General features: G+C 41.1%; 2 protein-coding genes across 4 annotated transcripts; both read right to left on the bottom strand.

The window, feature by feature from the left end:
* Positions 1-478: 478 nt before the first annotated feature.
* On the bottom strand, positions 479-6394 carry LOC108934054 (eukaryotic peptide chain release factor subunit 1). Of its 2 annotated transcripts, none has more exons than XM_018751541.2 (11): positions 6275-6394; positions 5801-5909; positions 4193-4368; positions 3570-3709; positions 3172-3310; positions 2877-3067; positions 2600-2729; positions 2225-2398; positions 1466-1530; positions 1046-1193; positions 479-903 (listed from the first exon to the last, which is right to left on the bottom strand). In XM_018751541.2, exons 2-11 carry the CDS (start codon positions 5884-5886, stop codon positions 821-823), a joined length of 1332 nt encoding a protein of 443 aa, XP_018607057.1. In that variant the 5' UTR covers positions 5887-5909; positions 6275-6394; the 3' UTR covers positions 479-820. The 2 variants fall into 2 exon arrangements, with proteins under 2 accessions (XP_018607057.1, XP_018607058.1); XM_018751542.2 differs by lacking the exon at positions 6275-6394 and adding an exon at positions 6041-6111.
* A 6122-nt stretch (positions 6395-12516) lies between these two features.
* Positions 12517-26380, bottom strand: LOC108934478 (protein mono-ADP-ribosyltransferase PARP14-like). Of its 2 annotated transcripts, none has more exons than XM_018752358.2 (18): positions 26325-26380; positions 25743-26090; positions 25428-25528; positions 23342-23375; positions 22891-23121; positions 22461-22691; positions 20056-22367; positions 18896-19132; positions 18344-18565; positions 17009-17153; positions 16511-16660; positions 16056-16118; positions 15645-15821; positions 15320-15535; positions 14259-14873; positions 13930-14063; positions 13553-13727; positions 12517-13292 (listed from the first exon to the last, which is right to left on the bottom strand). In XM_018752358.2, the coding sequence occupies exons 2-18, from the start codon at positions 26032-26034 to the stop codon at positions 13006-13008; spliced, it is 5622 nt and encodes a 1873-aa protein (XP_018607874.2). In that variant the 5' UTR covers positions 26035-26090; positions 26325-26380; the 3' UTR covers positions 12517-13005. The 2 variants fall into 2 exon arrangements, with proteins under 2 accessions (XP_018607874.2, XP_018607875.2); XM_018752359.2 differs by having other exon boundaries at positions 15329-15535.
* Between the last annotated feature and the right edge of the window lie 254 nt (positions 26381-26634).

The raw sequence follows: 26634 nt of genomic DNA, 5'->3' as shown, positions 1-26634 counted from the left end.
CACACATTATATATATATATATATATTAATTAGGCTCATTTAAAAACACCTCCCTGCCCAGACCACAGCACATAATGCAAGGACAGCTGCACACACACAAAAAAAAAAAAATTCTGGAGATGTAGCTGAGTACTCACTAATATGCCGAGATAAAGATATGGTGACCAATGCCATTCACACACTGTAGAAAACATGAAGGGGCCAGCCTATGGGCCAGCTCTGTAAGGCCTGCCCCCCCCTCCCCCCTTGTAGGACTAAAAAAAGCTAGACAAAGGCAGTGCAGGCCACAGCAGAATATGAGAATTAAAGACCCAGAGTGGACGAAATGTGAGGCTGGACCAGACTATGGAGGGGTTGTATTCAGCAGTTCAAATTTAATACATTTTTTGCCCGCTTTCTACAGAAACTCAGGTTAAAAAAAATAAAAATAAAAAAAAAAAAAGACTAGAAACTTGAATAAAATACAACAGTAGCTGATGTCAATAAAAAAAGGGTAAGGGAAGCAAGGAAAATGGAGAAAAAAAGAAACAAAAGTGAGTCCAAAAGTAGTGCGGGCAGGGCAGAGGAGGCTATGGCATTGCTATCGGATCAATGCATTAATTTATGAAGGAAAAAAAATCTAAACAGGTATATCCACCCAGGAGATGGAACCACTCTGTTCTAAGGCAGGGATACATTTATGTATGTTTTTGTGATATTTTCCCTTCCTCACTCCCTCTTGTCATTTTCCTCCCTCATACTTTCTTGAGGGGGGGTTGAAGAAAGGGAAAGGAAGTAGCCATTCATTATTTCTTTTTCTCCTCACATCAGTCTGGACTACCTAGTAGTCATCCAAATCAAAGAACTCGTCATCATCCCCCTGGTATTCCATGCCCTGGAAATCCACCCGGTAGCGTAGGATCCCTGCCAAGGAAGCAGAAAGGGAGAGAGAAGTTTATCACCAAGAAGGACTACGGCTGGCTATGAAATATACAGATGAAAGACATCAGCTTGATAAGAAAGAGATCCTGGATAAAATAAAACACCACCTCCAATAGAAACTCACCTCCAATACCACCAAAGCCCTTTACAAACTGCGACCCCTCCTGGCTCTTGTCTGTGACGATCTCCAATGTAGCACCAAATTTCTTGTAGTTATTGGCAAACCACTCCAGCAGTGGCATGCTCTCTATCAGTTCATGCTCCTGGCCTGTCTACACAGATCAGAAAGACACAGAATTTTATCACTACACCCTTTATTACCACTGCACACACCATATGCCCTTGAGAAATTTTCCAATGAACATTGCAGCACAATAGCCTGGACATAGCTATGAATATAACACAATCAGAATGTGGACAAAAAGCTCAGTCAGCTGTTTCACAATCTGACGTGCTATTCTGCTATTGAAGACAGACCACTTTTCTGAACTATCTGTCCCTAAAATCTGGTTAAATGGATTTCCTGCAGTGAAGATATTCTCACCTCTTTGTCTGTGAAGTGAGATTTGTCTTTCTCTTGCTCCGGCGTTAAGTACAGTATCTTTTCATCTGAGGCATATAAAGATGAAGGAAAGAGAGCCACATTCAAACATCTACATCACATAAATTCTTTTATTAATCACTCATCCATTACCAGTGACTGCTTATCCGATTTAGAGTCAAGGTAGTCACTGGGAGCCTATTCTAGGGCCTAAAGCAGGGTACATCTTAGATGGGACACATGCCTTTTGTAGTGTATTCAAAGATGCTGCTTGTAACACATACCCATACTAAAGGCAAAGTAAATTCTCTAAATCACCTGAAAAGTGTGTTGGAAATATGGGAGGAAACCAATACAAACATGCGTTTCAAAGCCACTTACAAACCCAGGTCCAAGCCCATAGCCAAGGAAGAGTGAAGAACCAGAGCTACTCATTATACCACAACTTTTAACTTGGTGCAAAGATATATCTGTTACATAGCTGACAGTTTACCAAAGAAATTTAAAATGTTACTCATTTTCATAGCATCTCAGTTCAAGGTCACTACAGCATAAGAGTAGAAACTGAACTAAACCTTAAGGGCAAAAGTCCATATTAATTGCACCACACTGCACAAATTTAATAAAGTAATTTTCAATCGATACACAAAACCCCATTACAAGATTAATTTGTGTAACTTTTTACCCCCATTACTGTATTCCCATATATGTAGCCATGTTTTAACTATCAAGCACAAACAGTATGAAAGGCATGCAACTTACCGTTCTCAGACATATTGCCCTCGGCACCATGGCAGCGCAGGACATAGCGCATGGTATCCAGGTTTTCATAGACTATGAGGATCTCCACAGCACCCATCTCCAAGGCCTTCAGAGTGTCCTCCACACCAAAGCAGTATTTTCCCGTGTCCTGGCTGATCTCATCAAAGTAACGTCCTGAGGGATGGGGCAAGAATTTGAAGGGCATTTGTCACCCAGTGATGAAACCTAACAGTCAGTTCTTAACCAGCTTAGAGCATTCGTAGCCATGACTCCAGATTGTTTACTATTTAACGCGTATGAACACAACCTGCAGTAACATTTATGAGGCAATAAAAAAAACCTGAACAAAAGGTTGCCTGAGAGGAAATACGATACCTATCAGCTTCTTCTCCTGGATGAACTTGACGTTGGACAGCACCTCTGCGGACAGCTCAATGGCCTGGTTAAATCCATTTTCTCCTCCATACGAAATGTCCACCAGCTTCAATACTTTGGCTTGCAGCCTCTGAACAGACAATACCAGCCAACACATCAACAGCAATACATCCATCAAGCAGTACCACATTCAGAAATGATCTATATCACCATCGTGAAACCTCCAAACTGATGCAGAGTCAATGAAGCAGCTACAGTTTTTCTCCATAGCACTGACCGGGTCAAACATGTCCGACTGGCTGAGTTCAGTTTTGAAGTCTGCTGACCCAGCCAGAACCATGCCAGCCACGTTGACCTTGTCGTTGGATACAAAGAGTTGCACAGCTGTCTCAGCCACCTTGCGCACATAGTTGTGTCTCTTCTCCATCCTTAACCGAGCGAAACGCAGCGCAGACTGACCTCCTCGTCCTAAGAGAAAGAAACTCATCTTCACCTTGACTATCCGAATATCCACTGTCACATGGGGGTAAGCGTGTGTTTGAGGGTGTGTAGCTGAGAAGGGGTGGGATTACCATGCTTTTTGGGCAGGTCCACAGTAAATTTGTGTAGCACCTCCCTGGTGTTGCCCTGCAATGTGCCAAACAGGGCACCACTCCCGTCAATCACTATGAAACCAAACTTGCTGTCATCTGAGAGCAAAGCTGTAAGGGCCTGTGAAAACAGTGGGGGCAAGGGAGTGGAGGACAGAAATAAGGACAGAGGGATGTAAGTGTGGGAAAACAGTTACAGCAGCAGTGCAACTAAAACAGGAACATAGCTCATTGTACAGATGTATGATGAGCAAAAAGGACCTGTTATAGTCTTCTAATAGGAGTTTTTGGAAGGATTTTCAAGCTATTAAATCAACTTATGATTTACACCTGTAAGCAATGACACATTCCTAAGAAGCCTAAGTACAGCTTATCTTTACCTCAGTGTGAAACTTGTTGTCACAGAGATACAAGGAGGTGTTGATGGGTTTAAAAGGCTCAAAGTCAATATTGACTTTCTTCTCCTTGCCCTCCTCAGTCACAATGGTCCCACAGTATACCACCAGGCCATTTGGGGGAACTGTAACATACAGTCAATCAAAAAGGCTTGGAACACCACAAACCCAACCCAGAGATACAGCTACACATTAACAGTTGTGAAGGGGGGGGGGGGATGTACAGTAGAATATCTTCAGGACCAAAACTACCACTTTGTTCTTTGGCTGACACTGGATCAAAACTTAGTTTACATATAGAAGTGCAGAATATATCAATGTCACAATCTAGGGTTAACCATTTTGTTGAAAGGGACTACAACAAGGCCTTGACAGGAACTAAACACACACATGTCTACAATGCTTGTCATCAGCGGGGTCGCAGCGAACCGGAGCCTGACCCGGCAACACAGGGTGCAAGGCTGAATGGGGAGGGGACACACTTTTGTATATAAACCTGAAACATGGGTTCAGTCAATGTCAGACTGGAAGACCATAATGGTTATACAGCAGTCCAGCCATGAAGACAATAAGAGTACTCTGTGCTACTGCTTGGCACGCACACCCACCTTTATTATAAAGCTTAAGTCTTTGTTGTACAGAAGTGATAGCGCCCAGCACAGATAGCCGATTGACCCGACTCTTGATGTTGGAGGCTGTGCCAAACTCATCAGCCAACATCTTTGCCACACGAGAGATCTGATCTTTGGGAGGGATTATCAGGGAGATCATGCTGGTGCCATTTCTAGAGGAAAGCAAGAGATTATGGGTTATATCAAAAACTCACACCAACAAAAAAACACAGAAGTCAGTTTTTTTTTTTTTGTTTAAATATTCCACACACACACAGCAGCAGACACACTTAAAGAACCACAGGCAGTTATGCTTAAGTCACTCACTGAACCAGCCACTCACCAGTCACAAGACTGTACATCTACATTTACTCAATTAACTGCCAGTTTTGTTCAAGGTGACTTAACGTTACGTTTACATACAACGTTACTCAGATTTGTTTATCCATTTATACAGTTGAATCATTTATACTGGCACAATTCAGAGTTAGAACTTTGCTCAGGAGTGGAAGTAGGATTCAAATCCTGGTTCTTCCAACTGCAAGACGATGGTTCTAGCCACTATGCCATATGCTACCTGCTGCCCATGCCACTATGTGACTGTGTAAGGATTAGACAGGTGGGAGTGGATGGGGGCTTAAGCGTTTACAGTAAAACTAAGCCAAGCGTGAGGGGAAGAACAATTCCAGTGCGCAGTTCTGTACAAAGAAATCCAGCCTGAAACAACCTAAACATCTTGAGCAGTATAAAAATGTCAGACTACAAATCTGGAAACTGCTGGGACTGAAAAGCAGTTGACAGCAAACAACAGGTCTCCCCCATCCCAGTCAATACAGGATGACTCACGTGGCCAGTCAGTGTTGGCTAAACACTAAAGTGAACCAGTAACAGGTGGAAAATCTGCGCGTTTTTAACCACACAAAGGCGGAGCCGCATGACGGCTGTCCTTGAGGGAAGGACTGAAGATGAAGCTCTGAAGGGCTCACCGTATCCATAACGGAGCGACAGTCCTGAAAAACACACAGCCGGAGGCACACGACCAGACCGCAAACACTGACTGACGCTGCGAAACAGACACACACACGACATACGTGGCTCTATATTCAAGCAAGAAAGTGCTCGTTTCTCTCAGGGCGCGGTAGAAATAAGCCGGGAGCACAGCAAAGGAAACGTAACAACACTGTCAGCGGCTAAACTCGTTTTATATCTCAACAGAACTTCAGAGGAGACTGACTCAGTTATAATATCTGCTTATTTACCGTGACTGTATGTGTAACGACATGATCATGATGATGTACACAACCATCGAGCTGCAGTCCGAACAGAACAGAAGCTTCATCATGTGCTGGATCGGGCAAGACAAGAGGTTCACAACTGACACTTGTCTTGACCCTTTCTAAAGGCCACTGTGGTCTTAAAATTTTTATTCAACATATTATTAACAGTAAAAAAATAAGCACTCCGGCCTGGTCCCGGACTCCAGTCCGGCTCCCCCTCCGAACACTGACTGACTCGGCCTCCTCAGAATACCACCGACTCGGGCGGCCCCAATCAATCGTGGCCTCGCGCGCTGCCTCGTCAATTCCCGCTTTTTTCTTTTCTTACCCCCGAGCAGCTTCAAGACTTTTGATCAGTTTCTTAATCTTCCATATCTCCACATTTCTGTCCGCCGCACTCGGGTCGTCCGCCATCTTTCTTCTAATCGGTTCAGCACCTGAAAAGTATTTTAAACGAAGTTTTTATTTTCTGTCATAGCAACTTGTCGTTAACGAAACAAACATGTGCTACACACAGACACTCATTATTAACCAACGACAAGCAGCACAAAGGCCGAGCGCGGCCCACCTCATACACACGAGACAGGAAGCCTCTTCCCCGGCTCCGTCTGTGCTCAGTAAGTACGCGGCGGATAAAGCCTCCAACGCCCACCAGGCCCTAGAGCCCGCCGAGTTCTCTCAACTTAGTAGCAGTACTCAGCTTTCCCACCAGGCAATTTAACTATATTCAATACAACCGAAGACGTATCCATCACCTTTCTACAAACTCCTTCCAGTTAAAAGTCGCTACAGCCATTCTCACCTTCAGCTTCGCTCGGCCTTACGCCTGTCCTGCTACTCCAGCTATGTCTTTCGGCTGCTCTGTGACGTTATGCCAGCCCTGCCGGTTAGTCTCATGCGCGTGGTTCGATACGGTTCACGTGGGGTACGGTCGAAATTCCGGTAAACATCATTTCCTGGAAACCGCTCATGGAGGGCTATTCGGAATATGCTGATTGGTGAACTGGGTCCAAAGACACGGGAACGGACGGAAGTAGTTTCTTTTTCTCTGTCTTATGGGACATGTAGTGAAAAACTTCTTTCTTCAAACTTCGTTCTACTGGCTGAATGGCAAGGAAGGACTCCTGAAGGAGATTTCAGAGAAATCCAAAACATTTAACCTGTCGGTACGTCGGAAGTGCAAGACCTCTTCCGATTTTTCTAAGCAGCAGTTAACAGTCGGGTCTCCATTACCAGTGCAGAAAATTAGTGCAGGTTGAGGTTACCACCATGCCATCATCATCATCATCATGGATCTTTTTTTTTGCAAAAAGTGGTTCAATTTGATATTATTTGACATTCAACATATACCTTTTAAACGTAATTGATTTCAATGGAAATGTAGACGTGTAGAATTTACCTAGCAAGTACGTTGTTATTCATATCTTTACTTGTATAAATCTAAGTTTCATATTATTTCTTAAGTTATGGAGACTCGGTGAAAGCCAGAATATAGGCCAGGATGGTCGACTACTGTAAACATGGTAATACAGGGAGCTGCACAAATTGACCGAATTCTTTGTGTTTATACGGTAATAAGTTAATTATTGGGGCAGTGAAGTAAAATTGGTTCTTTTTGTTGGATACTCAGCAAATTTATATTTGGGCAAAAGACCAGTACGGTAGTAAAGTACAGAATTCCAGCTTTTATAACAGACAGGGTAATGGTTTTATACAGGTTAAACCATGTTGGAACAATGTTATTTTTGTGTTTAGTCCCCACAGTTTCAGCTGAGCACAAACTGGAACGAATACATTACACACCACCTCCATAGAACAGCTGAAGCAAGTCTGCGACCCATCGATATCGTCAGATTCTTGACATTTTTATTAACATTTACATTACATTTATTCACTTAGCAGACACTTTTCTCCAAAGCAACTTCCAATGGATACTATGTAGTGTTATTAGCCCACACACCTTATTCAGAATCAGAATCAGAACGAGCTTTATTGCCAAGTATGTTCACACATACAAGGAATTTGTTCTGGTGACAAAACTTCCACAGGACAGACAGAATGACAGTGACAAGACACAGATAATAAAAAAATAGAATAAGTGAATAAAAGATAAAAATATATAAACTATAAAGTACACCATATACAAAATAGACACTAGACATTATATATATGTACAGGTATGTTATATACAAATGCAAGGGAATGTGAGTAAGAGATATGATGTGATAAATAGATAAAATTATAAATATAAATAGCTTGTGTATTGCACTGGTTTACTCCCTAGGGGGCATTTTGCCATTCATGAGGTAAATGGCCTGAGGAAAGAAACTTTTCTTGTGCCTGGCTGTCCTGGTGCTCAGTGCTCTGTAGCGCCAGCCAGATGGCAAGGGTTCGAAGAGGAAGTGGCCTGGATGTGAGGGGTCTAGAATGATTTTGCCAACACTTTTACGCTCTCTGGACGAGTACAGTTCTTGGAGAGTGGGGGGTGGGGGGGTGCGCCGATGATTCTTCCAGCAGTCCAGACTATCCGCTGTAATCTTCTGAGGTCTGATTTTGTAGCTGAGCCGAACCAGACAGTTTTAGAAGTGCAGAGGACAGACTCGATGACTGCAGAGTAGAACTGCATCAGCAGCTCCTGTGGCAGGTTGAACTTCCTCAACTGGCGAAGAAAGTATAACCTCTGCTGGGCCTTCTTCACGATGGAGTCTATGTGGAACTCCCACCTCAGGTCCTGTGAGATGGTGGTGCCCAGGAACCTGAATGACTCCACTGTTGCCATAGTGCTGTTCATGATGGTGAGTGGGGATAATGCTGGGGTGTTTTTCCTTAAGTCTACAATCATTTCCACCGTTTTGAGCGTGTTCAGCTCCAGGTTGTTGTGACTGCACCAGACAGCCAGCTCTTTAACCTTCTGTCTGTAAGCAGACTCGTCACCATCCCGGATGAGGCCGATGAGTGTGGTGTTGTCTGCAAACTTCAGGAGCTTGACAGAGGGGTCTTTTGCAGTGCAGTCATTGGTGTACAGGGAGAAGAACAGTGGGGAGAGCACACATCCCTGGGGGGCGCCAGTACTGATCGTGTAGGTGTTGGATGAGAATTTTCCCAGCCTCACTAGCTGTTGCCTGTCTGTCAGGAAGTTGGTGATCCACTGACAGATGGAGGTGGTCACAGAGAGCTGGGTTAATTTGCACAGGAGGAGGTTTGGGATGATGGTGTTGAAGGCCGAGCTGAAGTCCACAAACAGGATCCTCACATAAGTCCCTGGTTTGTCCACATGTTGCAGGATGTAGTGCAGTCCCATATTGACTGCATCATCCACAGACCTGTTTGCTCGATAAACAAACTGCAGGGGGTCCAGCAAGGGTCCAGTAATGTCCTTCAGGTAGGCCAACACCAGTCTTTCAACTGACTTCATGACCACAGATGTTAAGGCAACAGGTCTGTAGTCATTCAGTCCTGTGATTTTGGGTTTCTTTGGAATGGGTATGATGGTGGAGCATTTGAAGCAGGAAGGGACTTCGCACAGCTCCAATGATCTGTTGAAGATCTTTGTGAAGATAGGGGCCAGCTGGTCAGCACAGGTTTTTAGACAGGCTGATGAAACACCGTCTGGGCCTGGTGCTGTCCTTGTCTTCTGTTTCCGGAAGACCCGACGCACATCCTCTTCACAGACCCAAAGTGCAGGAGGGGGAAAGAGTAGGGTTGCTGGAGGTGTTGATGGATGCATGGAGAGAAGGTCAGAATGGGTGTGGGATGTGAGACATGGTTTTTCAAACCTGCAATAAAACTCATTCAAATCGTCGGCCAGTTGTTGATTCGACACAGTGCTGGAGGACGGTGTCTTGTAGTTGGTGATGTCTTTCAGGCCTTTCCACACTGATGCAGGGTCGTTGGCTGAAAACTGTTTTTTTAGCTTTTCAGAGTAGTTTCTCTTAGCCATTCTGATAACCTTTGTCAGTGTGTTTTTGGCCTGTTTATACAAGACTCTGTCCCCATTCCTGTAGGCGTCTTCTTTGGCCTGACGAAGCTGTCCGAGTTTTGCAGTGAACCACGGTTTGTCGTTGTATGTTAAATGAGTCCTGGTAGGGATGCACATATCCTCACAGAAACTGATATATGATGTTACAGAGTCTGTGAGCTCATCCAGATCGGTAGCAGCAGCCTCAAAAACAATCCAGTCAGTGCACTCAAAACAGTCTTGTAAGTCCCGCTCTGCTTCGTTAGTCCATCTTTTAACAGTCCTTATTACCGGTTTAGCTAATTTCAGTTTCTACCTGTAGGTCGGTATAAGATGAACCAGACAGTGATCAGAGAGCCCCAAAGCTGCCCGTGGGACAGAGTGATATGCATCCTTTATTGTAGTGTAACAGTGGTCCAGTATATTACTGTCTCTGGTAGGGCATGTAACCTGCTGTCTGAATTTTGGCAGTTCACGGGAGAGATTTGCTTTATTAAAGTCCCCGAGAATGATTATAACAGAGTCCGGGTGTTGTTGCTCTGTGTCTGTGATCTGATCGGCCAGCTGTTGCAGCGCTACGTTCATACACGCTTGCGGTGGAATGTAAACACTTACGAGAATAAACGAGGAAAACTCCCACGGCAAGTAGAAAGGCTTACAGTTGATGAAGAGCGCCTCTAGATTGGAACAGAACATCTTTTTCAAAGCGATGTACATCGCAGCAAAAATACAAATATTCTCATATACTCATATTCCTATGAGATGATTCCTATGAGATGCTCTGCCAACTCATAACTCCAGCCTCATTTGCTCGTTTTGTTTTTGTGTGTGTGTTTTTTTTATTTATTTATTTTTATTATTTATTTATTTTTTAAATTCAGCTTCGTCTTCAACAAGTGAAATGCAGGCTCAACTGGATTTAAGTTAGGAGATTGACTTGGCAAGTTTAAAACTTCACACTTTGTACAGGTTTGCTAATACCATGGCCCATTTTTACAAAATGTGATTAATCTTGGGTTAATATACTTTCCAGTTCCATTTATGTTGATACAATGACATAATGCAGCTACTTGTGTTATGTGCACCCGTTTTATGCAGCTACTCATGTGATGTACAGTACATTGATTCATATGGTGGAAAGAAACAAACTGTATTTAAGAATCACACATCTGCATCTATATATCTCTTTTTGCCAATGTAATGCACACATTGGATTTCCCATGAGATGTACGTTGCTTTGGAGAAAAGCGTCTGCTAAATGAATAAATTTAAATGTAAATAATGAAGTATACTAGAGTAAACAGCGGAAAACTATATTGTAAATGACCTATTCACTTCTCTAAATGTCCTGAGAATAGACAGCTGAGAACGGCTGAAGTTTAGCTCAACAATTTGTTGGACCATTTGTCTTGCTCGTCTCACTGTTGAGCCATGGACAAGAGCATGGTTGACTACTGTAGTGATGTCTCAACCAAAATTAGTGTTCTTGCTCTTTTTCTTCCTTGGTCACCTTCTCGCCTGAACTCTCTGCTTGGTTGTTGGTTTCCATTTTTTCCGACAAAAACAAAGTACAATTGATCTGTGGCCCTTTACACAAGTTCGTCAATCTGCATGATTATTGGATTGTTCATATTTATAGAACTGTGTGTGCTAATCTAATTGTACCTGCTTGTAGGGACTGGAGTTTTGCATTTTGAATGGCAGTATTTTCAGTATTAAATCGTGAAATTAACTTTGCTTTGTGATGACACCAACATTCAAAGTTTTACAGAAGAGTTTGAGAAATCTCCAGTTTGTATGTAATCAAATGAATAACGTCAAATGTTTTGGCAAAAGTGTTTTTTCAGATAATTCATGTTCATATTTTGAAAGTTCTGTTCTGAGAATCAGTTGTAGTGTGTTAGCAATTCAGAAAAACTTTTGACAAACCAATTTTAGTCATTCACTGTTAGTAACCACTTGTCAAATTCAGCAGCTTCAAATAAGTAATTTGTTTTAAAATTTAAGCATAGTGTTTCCAGCAGGGGAAGCTGTTTGTCTAATCCAAAGAAATGTTTGTTATAATTTTACTATCATTAACGTTAATGGATGGCTGTGTGAATTTTAGAAAATATAAGGTAATTTTTTGGAAACAGTGATTCACCCATTTACATAGCAGGTTATTCTTACTATATCAATTCAGTCTGTACCTTGTCAAGCATAGTCAGTAGGAGTGGGGATATCAACCAGGGACCCTTCACTAACTGTTGCCCTTAGCTTATTTTTATATCATTTTGAGTTATGCTGATTGTGGTTTGTACTATGTACTGTGTTACTATCAAATACACCTTACAAACCCATGTGTAAGTACTACTCTGTGTCATTGTAGAACAGCTGAATGTCATGTGCTGAATTAACGGCAGATTAGAATACAGACACTTGGGACATCAGTAAAGTACCAACAGCAATCACAGAACACTGAAGAAAAACTCTTTAATGGAAAAGTATTTGTGTTAATGAACAGGAAATCCTCTGCTGGCATATTCTACAAATCACACGAGACAGTAATCAGATAGAAATATTAATTGGCAGAACCTTTTCAGTGTGTTACAAAATAATAAATCAGCCCAATCCAGTCTGTAATCACACACACACACACACACACACACATTTTCAGAACCGCTTGTCCCATACGGGGGTCGCGGGGAACTGGAGCCTACCCGGTAACACAGGGCGTTATTATGTTTTAGGGTAATTATTACCCCAAACTAAGGGCATTACCTTAAGTGGGCCTGACAGACTTGTACAGAAATTCCCTACTATCTCACACACACACACACACACACACACACACACACACACACACACACACACACACACACACACAGAGTCTGAAACCGCTTGTCCCAAGCGGGGTCACGGCGAAACGGAGCCTAACCCGGCAACACACGGTGTTAGGCTGGAGGGGGGAGGGGACACACCCAGGATAGGACACCAGTCTGTTGCAAGGCACCCCAAGCAGGACTTGAACCCCAGACCCACCGGAGAGCAGGCACAGGCCAAACCTGCTGCGCCACCACACCCCCTCATTCTCCACTATGCAGAATTTTTTTTTTTTTTTTTATAACATTCTTCCCTTGTAGCAATGTAAGGTTAGTTTAAAGGAGAGCAAAACAGTTATAGCAATAAAATAGTTTCATTTGAGTGTTTCCATTTTCACTGTCAATTTGCTATGCCCCAAGTGTAATGAAATTTATAACATACATTAAATATTGCTTGTATTTGAGCATGAAGCATGACATAAGTTATTAACATTTTGGAAGTGGTCTAGTGCAACTGTCTTTTAGTGTCATCTAGTGAAGATAAACCAATTTTAGAACTAAAAACTAGTTGCAGTATATGGTAAATCTGTAAAGACAATTCTAGTAACCTTTTACTTTGGAGATCTGCAAACAAAATTCTCAACTCAGATTTTGGGACAAAAAGACATTTTTAAAATAAATAAAATAATGTAAAAACCACATCCATTAAACCATCTAAGAATAAACTCCATGAAGATCAACTAGACCTAGTGTACTGATTTTAAAAGATAAGACTTAGGAGAAAGTAATGAGATATTCTGGATAAGCCTGCACATCACTAAATATGACAAATACCAGTGGATTGTTTATGTTGTCCACAACACTGTCATATAAATCTGCAGTATTTCCTGTACCCTTGTTGGGAGGGACAATGAGCCCCGCCTTCCCCAGAGTGTACTCCCCCACCAGGACTCTGGCCAGGTACATGTTCTTTTGGCCATTGGCATCAGGCTTGGAGTAGGTATTTTGTGCAGAGTATGAGGGGTCCACTGCAAAGTAAGTCCCATTCCCAATGGCAGCAGCTGAAAGATTAAGGAAATCTGTCATCATATGAATAAAGTTACACACTGTTGAAAATAGAAAAAAAAAAAATCTACAACAAGATGCTTTCAACATATTTCATTAATACTTAAATCAGGAACTGTGTCCATCCATCCATCCATCCATCCATCCATCCACTGCTTGTCCTGGTCAAAGTCACGGAGGCCTGGAGTCTATCCTGGAATCACTGAATGCAATTCATACTAGGTAAAAAATTACATGTAAAAATTAATTTACACACCGTTTTTACCCGCGTAGCTACGATTGAAACCATGGGTGTTGATGTGATCGACCGAAGTTGTGCAGGTTCCATGGAAGAGCTGTCTTTCAGTGTTAATGAGGTTGCTCTTTTCCTCTATGACTTTCTTCTTGATCTGGTAGCTTTTCCAGAGCATGATATTCTGAATCCTTTCAATCTAAAGTCAAAGACAATAAGCTCATACTAAGGATGAACTGCAAACGCAGTATGTAATAATTACAACAAGCAATAACTCTAGTATTAAGAGAATTTCCATTGTTCATGTGCTGGTGACCTCAAGTCAAGGCTAAAACAAAAGCAGTGCTGTCAATATGACCAGTTTTCCTTAACACTGTCATTTCAGAATGACTTGTATGTACCTTAACAATATTGTTCTTAAGACCAGTCTTCCTGAACTCTCTCTCCACATTTTGGTATTCCTGACAGGTTTGTGGCAGTAAGACAATGAGGGGGTTAGTCCCTTTCTTGTCATCCCAGTGGTTTGGAAGAGCATCTGTAGCACAAAGAGAAAAAAGTACATTAGTTATACAAGATACAATAGATTTTATAATAATTTTGCATATATAGTGTGGAGTCACTGTTCCAGCAGCAGAGGATTGATATGACTTTAGATAAATTGGATTAAAAAAATAAAACATCTTCAGGCAAAGTGACATGTAATTTCTTATGATTCAAACTTAGAGTTTACCTCGTAGGTCAATTCTTTTCAGCTGAATGGTATTTTTGCTGTTGAAAGCTGTTTTGCTAATTAAATTTGCTTGATATTCTTCGTTGTTGATACTGATTTTCACATGAGACTGACGATTGTCAAAAGCCTGTTCTAGTGTCAGATTGGTGAGCACGTCAACAGGAAGGAAGGAGGCTCCAGCTTCATACTGCCACTCCACTAAGTCACTCAACAGGATTGCCTCACGTTTTTGTCTTTCTAGCCTCTCCACCTCTCTGATCATCTCCCTGATATTTCCATCAGCTGTCAACACGTCTCGGGTGAGACCCTCCAATTTCACCATGGAGTCAGAGCCACGGATATCCAGTCGAATGCGAACAGTCAGCTTTTCCTGAAGCTTGTGCAATTTTGCACGGTCCTCCTGGGTGAAATATTGGATCCAGGTGTCTTTGATGGTCTTCTCTGTCTGCTCTTTCACAATTATGTCCTGGATCAAGTTTTTAGCTTTGGATAGATCTTGAAGACTCTCTCCACAAACATGGAATATAGTTGGAGCAAACTCCTCACCCACCATAGTAAAATCTTCATTAATTTTTGTGTTATCACCAGCACTCCCAAAAAAGTTGGTTACTGAGTCTGTTGGTTACACAAAGAAGAATAAAAATCTGTGATATACTGCAAGAAGTAACAGTACATATTGTACTTCTAAACAACATTAAATGAAAACTCCCTGATAACACACTACACTAGTATTTTTTCACACCAATGATAGCATGTTTTATAGTGAAAATGACTTTATTATGAAAAAAATGATGGGAGAGCACATAAGCTTATCCAAATTAGTTTTTAACTTGCACAACATGGATGTGCTTCAGCAGAATGCCTTGATTTTTTTAATTTCAAATGGTTTAATTTTCTGTATACCAGTGGGATTCAAGCACCCAAGCTGGATGTTTGATCCTGGTATTAAATTGAACACATTTTATAATAGTCTCTCATTTTGTCACTTAGCCATTAAGTTCTAAATATGTGCGGTTAACAAAAATAGTTTTAATGGTTAGGCCCCACATCAGAACGGTTACCTCGTCTACCTTTTATTTTAGAAAATACGCTCTTCTCCTCCGGCTGTTCCATGCCTTCTTTCATCTTCATGACTTTAAGGAATTCACCCACCATCCCTGGTTGGAAAACCAGGATCTTTACATACTTCAGAAAGAGTCCTTTCTTCTTTTTCTCAAAGTCTATCACTGCACCAATCATAGCCTTTGCTACCAGTTGTGGACTTGCTCCCCCAGCTCCTAGGAAAAGAATCGGGACAACACAGATCATGGCCCTGAACCAATAATAGTAACCTATTATCCCTTCGCTTGAACTTATTAATCAAGCTATACACAAACACAGACACACCTGTTCCAAGAGCAGGGAAGGAAACCGATGTGAAACTGTTCTCTTCACACAACAGCAACACTGAATACACTGCTTCCCGGATTAGGTTTGGGTCATTCCGCCCAGTGATGTGGATGATACATTTACATGGCAAAGATCCTGACTGGGTGAGAATCATCCCATTGTTCGGCTTGGATGCTGAAGGTAAAGGGGAAAAACGTGAATGTCATGTTTATTTTTTCTAATATTTACATAACATTCTTTTCTTGCTCAAACATCTGTCCTGAACCTCAGTCTCCTCAGTTATCCACAATAAAGAGAAGCAAAATTGTATAATCTTAAAATGTCAGGTTTTAAATTCTATTCTTTTCCAGAGGGAAAAAATTCAGTGGAACAGTAGAGACAAGTATGAATTTGGGGTGCAAGACCCACCTAATTGTGAACATTCCCTCTCCACAGCAAAGCCAGCTGCATCTAGAATGGCCTTGGACACACCTGTAGAAGGGAGAGACAAGATATATATGCTGTTTTCTGAACTTCTCATTTCTCATTTTCTTTAATGATATAAGATGACCCCTGAATTTTACATTACTGTCTCCGAAAACAGATATTTCCATTTTGACAAAGAACGTGTGCTGTTCTCTAAATATATCATTATTGTTACTAGAAAGGAGTATTCCCTTAGTGGCTACACCTCTTATTACAGTCACTGAACTTGGACATTTCTTTAGAGACTGATGGTTTGGAGGAAGAAGTCGCATCTGTTGTTTTTGACTTTATCCTGCAGAGTGCACTGAAATGGGACTAATGCTGGTAACCCGGAATCTAAGATAATAACCATTAGGTAAATAGCCCAAATCTGCTGCTTGGCAGGCTGTGAAAGTTACCTGCTTTGAGGGAAAAGGTATCATTGGAGGAATTGACAATAGCATCAGTGCTCTGCTTGGTGATGTCTCCAGAGGATACTTCCACAGTCAGATGTCCCACACGCATACTGTGCACACCTAGGGCAGGGGAGGATACCTGGCCAGTAAAAACTGGATTGAAAAGAGACAATGTCATAACAGTGTTATGCGGGCATAGTAAATATCTTTTGGCTATAGGTGGGTCATTGGTTGCTTTTCAACTCAAAACAATGTTGGCACACAGAAACGGCACCCAGAGCCACAGCATGCAGTAAATAAGGGAAATAACCAAGGAACCATTTGTATGCCTTCATGCAAGAAAGAATAATATACATTATTAATTAAGCAAAAATTGAGATTGTGTTATGATGTAACTAAAAAGTATTGTGATAACTGGTTTTAATGGACTATATCTCAATAGTATATAGTGTAGTTCTGGTTTCTAATGGAGAATGAATAACTGTGATGAAGGACTCCTACCAGGGTCCTGCCGCAGGTGGTCATTATAGGTCGAGGCCTTTTGTGATTGGCTAGAGTCCCTTAAATTCTGCTCTGACGCTCCAGCATGTTGTCTGTCGTACCCTGTATGACTCTGTTTCTGATATCCAAACTCACTTCTGAAACACTTCAACAGAGAGATACAGAAGATGAGTTCACCACTCATGTAACAATGGCTAATCAGAATGATGGCACATTCACAGCAAGAGCGCAGCTTGGCTGATCAACACTCTTAATTCATCTACATTAATATACTTTTGTATCGCAACTCACAAACATAACTGAAACTGAAGTCTTCATGTAACTGCAACTGTTTTTATACCCAACTGCTACATCCCAATCAATAAAAGATTAATAATACCGCTTAATTCCTTGATTCATTTACAGGATATGTTGTATAAAAATCATCGGCTAAGACTTTTATTTATTTATGCTATTTACATAAACAGCTTTTCCATGCAGGGTCTCAGTGTACCTCTATCCTGGAAGCAGAACAAATGAGGCAGGGAACAATTAATGCCAGTCCCATGCATGACTTTTATTATCTTGAAGGAAAGTTAAAGTCTCCTTTATATAACCGAATTTAAAAAAGTCACATCCGCAAACTCCTGTTCAATGTCCTGTTTTCTGCTTTAAATATGAAGATAATGCTCTCTTCCTGCTGCACATTAGAAGCCACAGGAGCATAGAAAATAACGTATTAAAAAATGTTTGACCTTAAATACCAACTCAGGCCTTATTTGCAAGTGAGGACACAACTGGCTATGTGGATGGGGTCTATTAAAAAAAAAATAAAATAATAAAACTGCTCTGTCAGTATTTCAGTTTGCATTCCAAAAAGGGTATTAAGACATATGTCTCGTTTTACTTGATGAATAGTCTCTATAAAATTCTAAGAAAAAGCTATAATAAATGACACCCTAAATAAAATCAGTCTTACACAGCTCCTTGAAGCTGCCCCTTCTCTCAAGTTTTACATTTCTGTTATATCTCAGAATGTTTTGCTGCACACTAATGGCGGCAAGCAGAAACACAAGTAATTTTTGCTGCACAACAGATACATTTTACGAAACAGAATATGAAGACAATTTGTAGTAAAAATAAATGAACGGAAATGTTTTCATTTTCAAAAGTTTATACCATTGTATACATGTCTCCACAAAGCTGAACCCTGGAGTAACCATCACTAGCCTTTGCATGAAATGAGCATTTCAGCCCAGTGTTTATAAAACGGATGAGACATTACACATTTACATATTAATAAATTATATACAAAACTGTAATGTCAAAGCCAGCACACTGTATGGCATCGCTTACCTCAATAGTGCGAGAATCACTGGGATGCAACATGATATCTACTGCCGATAGATGCTTTGGGGAACACCTATCACTGAATCTCCGAATCTCAGATAGCATGATTTTAGCCACCAGGTTCTTGGGGAACCCCAGGTTTCCCGTGCCAATAGCAGGGAAAGACATAGACTTCACTCTTTGTTTTTCAGCTTCTTTCAGGCAGTCTTGGATAATACTTATCAACACCTGAAGTACAACAGTACATGGTCATTTATAGTATAAACCCACTTTTGTAAATACTGTGAACTCCTTCAAGATATACAGACATCAGCTCATTACTGGTACCAAAAACACCATTAATCTACCACCAAATTTCCATCTACAAAATCTATTTACAATGTATATCCCATTATAACTTGTTCTTTATATAATTTCAAGCATTAGTAAACAAAATGCAATAACAAAGGTCTCAGTTAGAACAGGGTCAGAAAATTACATTTGATATGTTGCATTTCACAACTTCTTTTGATTCTGATGAAACACTGAGGTCATAAGACCTGAATACCAAAACGTTACCTGCTCTGATCTCTTCCTTTCTTTGTCCCAGAAGGGGCAAACAGCATGGAACACCTTTTCACACTTCAGGTTATAGCCGTTAGTGACAAACACACTTCCGTATTCCACTCTGGATTTCCCACCCTTGTCTCGAATAGCTGACTGGAGTCTTGGACCAGCAGCCTCTAAAATGGCCTTGGAAACACCACCTTTACTGAGGTCCAGATCATCAGAAATGGTATTCACTATTACAGTGGTCTGCAGGATTTAAAAGAAGGGTATATTATTACTATTGAATTTTAGCAATAAGATGTTAAACTGATGGTAGAAGAAGTCTCCATTCTAAATAGTCTTTTCACCCACACACTGCTTTATTGTGATGAATAGTCTAGAAATTATTTCTCAAATAAAACATATATTTCAAAAGGTGTCCCTTTTAGCTTCTTGATAGAAGAGAATATACTACATCCATCCACTGCTGTATTAGGCTGTTGAACAATGACTTCAGCTACAGCTAATAAATGAAGATTTTCCAACCAGTTTACAAAATAAGATTTACTACTTCATCTACAGAATTCCTCTTTGAGTGGAAAAACCTTACCAACATCAGATAATGCTTATAGACATTATAATTGTTTATAGTATCCTAGTAGTCATACATTAGAAGACTGAGACATTATCATGAACTCATTGTTGCCTCCTTGTTAATATAATTCACCCTTATCCAACATTCTTTATTCACTCATTATTTATCACCACTTGTCCTAATGCAGGGTTATGGTGGTGCAGAGCCTATTCCAGAAGTACAGAACGTGAGGTATGGTACATCCTGAATAGGGCAACAACCCATCAAGGTAATGACATACGCATTCAGCTACACACAACAAGCAATTATGAGTGATCAATTGACCTGAAACACATCTTTGCCAATGCAAACGTGAAGACACCACAAAAACTCCTCACAGACTGAGCTAATTCAAACCCACGCCTACACGCATAGCCCAAGGGCTGTGAAGTAGCACTAAACCCTTACCACTCTGCTGCCTATTATTGTTACTATTATTATTATTTTTATTAGTAGTAGTAGTAGTAGTAGTATTACTAATTTACTTGACAGCATTGCTTAAGGCAATTTATAATTACAATGTTTTCACAGCAACTACTCCAACACTAATACTTACTGTTGCATCCTGGATGCATCCTGTCGTAATGGTAATATCAAGTCCTTCTCGAGTTTTTGTCTTCTCAGGTGCTCTGCTCTTTTCAGCCTCTTTTGAAGTGCCAAACTCCAAGGCAGACATCTTCTTCCGTGCACCAGTGTTCCATGGCTTGGGGGACAGAGGCTTCCTCTGTGCAGGCATTAGCTGTAGCTGCTGGTCTGCAAATATTTTCTTTACAGCCTCCACCATGGCTTGTACAGTCTTATCATCATTATTGACCAGGTGGATCTCACTCAGAGAGTTCCTTTTGAGGGAACGTTCCTCACAGTATTTTTTCACTGTCTCAGCAATGGTCTCTGCACAGAGTTGCAATGGGAATCCAAATATTCCAGAACTGATGGCTGGAATAGCCACAGAGAAGCAGTTGTTCTCCACAGCTAAGGTCAGGCTTTGCTTCACAGCACACTGAAGAAGCTGCACAGCTGTACTTGCTTCCATCTGAAAGAACCTTGGTCCAACTGCATGGATGACATAACGGCATGGGAGCCGACCAGAGTTTGTAATAACAGCATCACCAGGGTTCAAACTGCCATTCTTCTTTATGTAGCAATCACAGTCGTCCTGCAGCTTTTGACCTGCAGCTTGGAGAAGGGCTGCTGCCAAACCACCAATATGACTCAGCTCCTCATTTGCAGCGTTGACAACTGCATCTGCCTGAAACTGGCAGATATTGGCTTTTGTGACTGTGATGATCACCCCACTGGATGTCTGCACCTTACAGTAAGTAGAAAAGCTGTAATCTTCTGCTTTCTCCAGTTCTTCCTCAAACAGGGTGTCCTCCTGCAGCACCACCACACAATTGCTTTCCACTCGGATAATGGAGCATAACATGTTCTGTTTCTCTAAAAAGAACTTCTTTGCCCCAGGTTTGACAATCTTCAGAATATCTGTATGAAGGGAAGTTGTTACTTCTTGAAAGAAATTTTTTACTTCCTGAACAAGGTAGCGGGACCCAGAAAGTTGTATCCGGGCCCTAGTTTCCTCAAAAAAAACCTCAACCTCTTTAGAGTTTGCAAAACTATTCCAGCTCTGTTTTTTGTTTTCTTGTATGAATTTTACAACTGCAGGAGATTTGACACGAAGAGCCTCTTGAACACGGGTGTATCTGTTAAAGAAGTCACACAGACTTTCACAGACATTTATCACAGGTTGATGAAAGCCAGAGACAGTAATTGTGTCTTGGCTGGTGAACTTCATTGTTACTGTGGTCTTTTTGGATGAAGTATAACTGTCTTTCAACTTCTTGTACAAAATTTGCCATTCTTGTCTTCTCAGAACTTGCTGGTCCTCCACCGTGATAGTCTGAAATGTCAGTGAGTCCCTTAGTTGTTTTTCTGCATCAGTTAGAGCCTTTTCAGATATGCCAGTAATTATCACAGCTCCCTTCTCAATTTTAAAGACAGCACAGACACCACGGGACATAAAAAGTTCAGAAGACATCTCCTCGTTATCAACAACGCTGAGAAAGCCTAAAAGACTGGAATCAACATCCAGCTGCCTGTGTTTCATTTCAAGTTGTTTTTCAAGAACCCAGCTTTTAATATTTAGTACCTCAGTGGGTAAACCACACAACATTAGCTTTCTAGCATCAGTCTTGTATGTGAAACTCAGCCCTGGGAAGGATGTTGCAGCTCTTTGCTGAAGACCATCTTGCTGCAGGATGTAGAACATGGCTGGAGTCAAAGGAACCTCCTCAGAGATGCTGTTCTTCTCCCTCTCTATTTTACTAGTGGCTCTTTGCAGAATTTTATCCACCGTTTGTTTCAGCCTGTCCACATCTTTGGCTAAGCCTGCAATCACCACAATCCCTGTGCTTGGGTTAGGGTCCAGGATGGCATCCTGTTTAATTGCCTTGTGAATTTCTTTCTCAACAACTTTCCACACGAAAGAGGTTACACCACACTCAACAGACTTGTACTTCGACATTATGTTCTGGAAGGCATCAATAGCATTTTGCTTCCAGTTGTCAATGTGTCTTGCTGTCAAACCTTTTTGTTTCAGCAGGTCAGGCAATGGGGTTAACTTGACATTATTGCATTCTAGATCTACAGCACAGAAGTGATTTTTCATTTGGTTACTGATAGGTGAAAACTGCTTAGTCATTAGAAGGAATTTCCACACTGCATGATGAATGGTTTGAGTAAAAGGGTCAGGCATCTTCCACTCTGGTCTGTCTTTTCCATACAAGGCCGTTCCAATGGACTTGTAGAACGGGTAAACATTGACAGGTATCTTGCAGATATGATGTGTTTTCCTCTGTACAGTTAATACGACTGAAAAAAGAATCAGAATCAGGATTGAGTAAAAATTACAATTGTTATGACTAAGACCAGGATTTTAACTGTGATTCTGTGAAGTGTTACTACCTTTAGGATCTCGGAAGGTAACGATAGCCGCCTGTTCTTCAGGTATCATATTAATGGCCTCCACTTCACCTCCTCCCTCTTTCTCAAAGTACAGAATCAGCAGGTCCTCCACAGCCTGAGAGGGAAGGTTCTCCACCTTAACACTCCTGGTCTCCTCCAAGGCCCTGGCGCTGAGTTCAAAATGCAGGAACCTGTTGTTCTTCTTGCACTCTGAGAAGAACTGCACTGCATCTAAAATAAAACAAATTTTTTAGACTCAGTTCAAGCTGTAATTTATTTTAAATAGGTTTTGAAGAAAACAACAAAGAAACAAAACATCAACAGTCATGTGTGCCATCTTTAATTCTTTTAAAACATACACTTATGGGTCTGAATGTTCTGATTAAGAGCAATCTATAAGTTTCACCTGAAATAGTTCGAAATGTCTTACCATTGGTATTTTTGAAGGACACAACGGCTGCGTTCATCTCATATATCATTTCCACAAAAAAATCAGCTTCAGCTGATTTGCAGATGTTCTCCACCATCAGGTCTAGAATGTCTTTGGAGATGTTCTGTTTCACATTCTCTAGAACAATGGTGGTTACCTCTGGGGTCTCTTGACGTCTTTCAGAAGGCTCATTATTAGAATGGGAGAATTGTTCTCCATCCCTAGAAGAACCTTAGAGGTTTGGGGAAGGAAGTATTTTCATGCTACATTGCAAGGCTACACAACAAATTAAACTATTTACTAATTTAGTGCATTTAAAATAATTTAAAATTACAGATAATTAACTTATCCAGGTAGAATCTGACCAATGTTAGCTATGAATCAGTTGCAGCAATAATTTTGTTCTAACAAAAGTGCCCAAGAATGAAGGAAGTTTTATACAATTACTGACCGTAGCTAATGGATGGTTTACTTCTTTCTCCTTCCTGGAAAAGAACAGTATAGCATCAGATTAAAGAATTTAATTTATACTGGGGATCCAGAAACAAATCATCCATTACGTAGTCCTGTTAAAAGTAGCTAATAATTTCATACCTAACCGCTTTAACCAGATTAGCACTTACCGAGGGAATTCAGGTTTGCTCACGGATAGTATTAGAACTAGAAAAAAATTTGTTTAACTGTGATAACACAGTTACATGGTCTGCACCATAAAGATACAATACAAAGAAAAGCTAGACAAACCCTGCCAGTCCAGTAATTACTGTACATGATGAAACCATATGACAGTTTATGATATGATAGTAGACAAAAAACTAAACAGGCTCTTCAACTTGTGAACACTACTGAGACTGAAAATCTGTTTGTAACTCAATTTGTTCACAAATCTAAAGTAGTTTCCCCCCTTGCTGTCACAATTAACAAACACTACATAACACAAACATCCCTCCACTTATTCACAAATTCACAAGTTCCAGGTTCCATAAAAACCTCAGATTAAGCCACAATGAATAGAAATATTCTGTAATGCTTCCATCTATCCATACATTCTCACAAACTGTTTCTACAATGCAGTGGCATTGGAGTTCCTATTCCAAAGTAGGGTATATCCTGGACAGGATCCCATCCCTCAGTCTATTTACATGTTATATTCCATAAAAATCTCTGAATGAACCATAATAAATATGTTTTATGGCATTTAATTTTCTTTTTTTTACTAAGCTAATACAAATTTAAAATGACTAAAAATAAAAATGCATTTTCTCCACAAATCCCAATTCAATGCTGACTGCAGACTGATTGGTCCCACAAACACTTGCAACATTAGTCATCTTGTTTATTGTTCACTGACATGTGACACTATACACTAGCTGTGGAATCAAGGAGTTAGCTGAGTGAAGTTCATGTGAGTGGAGTTCACACTACAAGAGACAAATTTTAGAAAATAGAACTGTGATTAACTTATAATTACAAATGAACAAACTGTTAAAATTCTTGTATCTTCAAAAACTTGAAAAGCCAATGTAATTATAGCATAAATAACTTAATGACAAGCAAGAGCAGGCCCTTCCCGGGACTTTCATCTGTACTAGTTAGTTCGGAGTCCAACTATTTTTTCCATACAACAATAATAATACTTTGTTTACAATTTTATTTTTATTACAACCGTTATCTACCAACGCAAGGTGTGCTCGCTCACATTCCCTACATTCCAAACAAAACATCATACAGAACTGAATACTTCTAACTGAACACGTACATTCCATTTACTTCACTCAGTTCTGTACCTCCTTTCCTCTTTTTATTTGTACAGCAAAGTGTTCTTACTCGAACAATTCAGTATAAGTACAATGTGCAAGTGGAATACAGCAGGACTTGGATTCAGTGTGGAGACCTTCAGATTACAATGTGATAACCTTAACTACTACGCCACCTAGTCTAGTATTCTGAAAGCCATAATGAATGTAGTGTTTCAATTAATGTCAGTGGGCTTATCAAAGTAGATGTGTAGAAATGCATGAGGAAAAGAAACACAACACAACACACACACACACACACACACACACACACACACACGATTTTCTGAACCGCTTGTCCCATACGGGGTCGCGGGGAACCGGAGCCTACCGGGCGTAAGGCCGGAGGGAGAGGGGACACACCCAGGACGGGACGCCAGTCCGCCGCAAGGCACCCCAAGCGGGAGTCGAACCCCAGACCCACCAGAGAGCAAGACCCGGTCCAACCCACCGCGCCCCCGTTAGCAACAACACGTCATTGAGATACCGGCTTAGCGGAGTAAGCGCAGCAACGCGCTGACGTGAGTGGTCCCGGCGTGTGAGCGGCCCGCCCAGCCTGCACGCACTTTTCACCATGATTGGCTCAGCCGCCTGTCACTCTGAGTCAGCAGGCCAAACTACGTTAAATATCCATTTTCCCCTGCAGAAATCCCCTCTTTCCCCTCCGGGAAACTATTTACAGCATATTTAATAACAACAGCCGCTGTACCAATGAGGTCCTTCGAGAAAGTGACTTCTTACCGAGTTTGGCTCCGCCGCCTCCGACACATAGACGCGTAACTTCACCTGCTCATTGTCAATCGTCGTCTCGTGGTCTCTTTTTTCAAGCACTCTGGCTCTAACTGCACCCAAAACAAGTCCAGACATAATCATATATTGATATATTGTTTCACTGAAGCGGGACTTGGTCCACTGATGATCAACTACAATTTCGTCAAGTTAAAAAAGTAAATGCTGTCACAAGTTATTATACTGATTTAAAATAAACGTTGCGATTGCATTTCGAAGCATTTTTAATGATTCTCTCTCGTGTAGATTCGGGTGGCTTTCGCTTACTTTCTGCAGACTTGAAATGGACAGCCACTGTCCCCGTGGTCTCATCGAAGTCCACCACACAGTCGCCTCCGTTGGATTTTTTCTTACTTTGAAAGTATATCTGAAGTTTGGTCTTTATTTTCGCGAAAGCACACGGCCAGTGGCCCTCAACCACCACCGAATACGGAAAATCCTCCATGGTCGGTGAGCCGGTGACGGAGGACGCGCACAGAACCAGTCCGCTCCTGAAGTATCTGCTAAGTTTCACTTTTGTTTCGTGTTTCGTTTGCGGAGAAATCATCGCTGATGTCATTCATTGTAAACAACAAGTCAGTCCGGAGCTGTAACCTTTGCACATGTTGATCACACCTAATAAACAAAGGATAAGATAAATGGTTAGACAGCTGTTTAAAACACAGTCCGTTGTCGCCTGGATACTTAAGTTGTATTGGACCTTATTATTTGGATTGGTGTAGAAATCATGTAACTCAACTAACTGCATCGATGATGAATCAGTCCGTGCGTGTTGAGTTAGCGTGTTAGAATTTTGATCTGGGGTGTGGCTGAGGCACCTTGTTCCATTGTAATAATCTAAATCATAACCTTATATGAACATTCTCCTTGGATCCTGCAAGAGGACATACAGTGGAAAACAGGAAGAATTTTCCAGTGAATAGCAACATTATGTATAAATCATGTTTTGAAGTAAGTGTGACCGGAACCACCAATAGGGTGTGGGTGTTGATGGTGACCAGCAGATGACACTGTGATTCAAAAACGGTGTAGTGTGAAGAAATTCTAGTGAAGAGGAAAACAGAAAAGAAGTGGAATTTTTAAATGGTAGTGACCACAGTGCTGGACAGTCAGAGCCACAAAAGCGAACACATTTCTTTGCATCCCCTTGCTCTATATC

The sequence above is a fragment of the Scleropages formosus genome, chromosome 4, assembly GCF_900964775.1.
Source record: "Scleropages formosus chromosome 4, fSclFor1.1, whole genome shotgun sequence".
In the NCBI taxonomy this organism is placed as follows: Eukaryota; Metazoa; Chordata; class Actinopteri; order Osteoglossiformes; family Osteoglossidae; genus Scleropages; species Scleropages formosus.
This window is presented reverse-complemented; position numbering and strand designations above follow the sequence as displayed.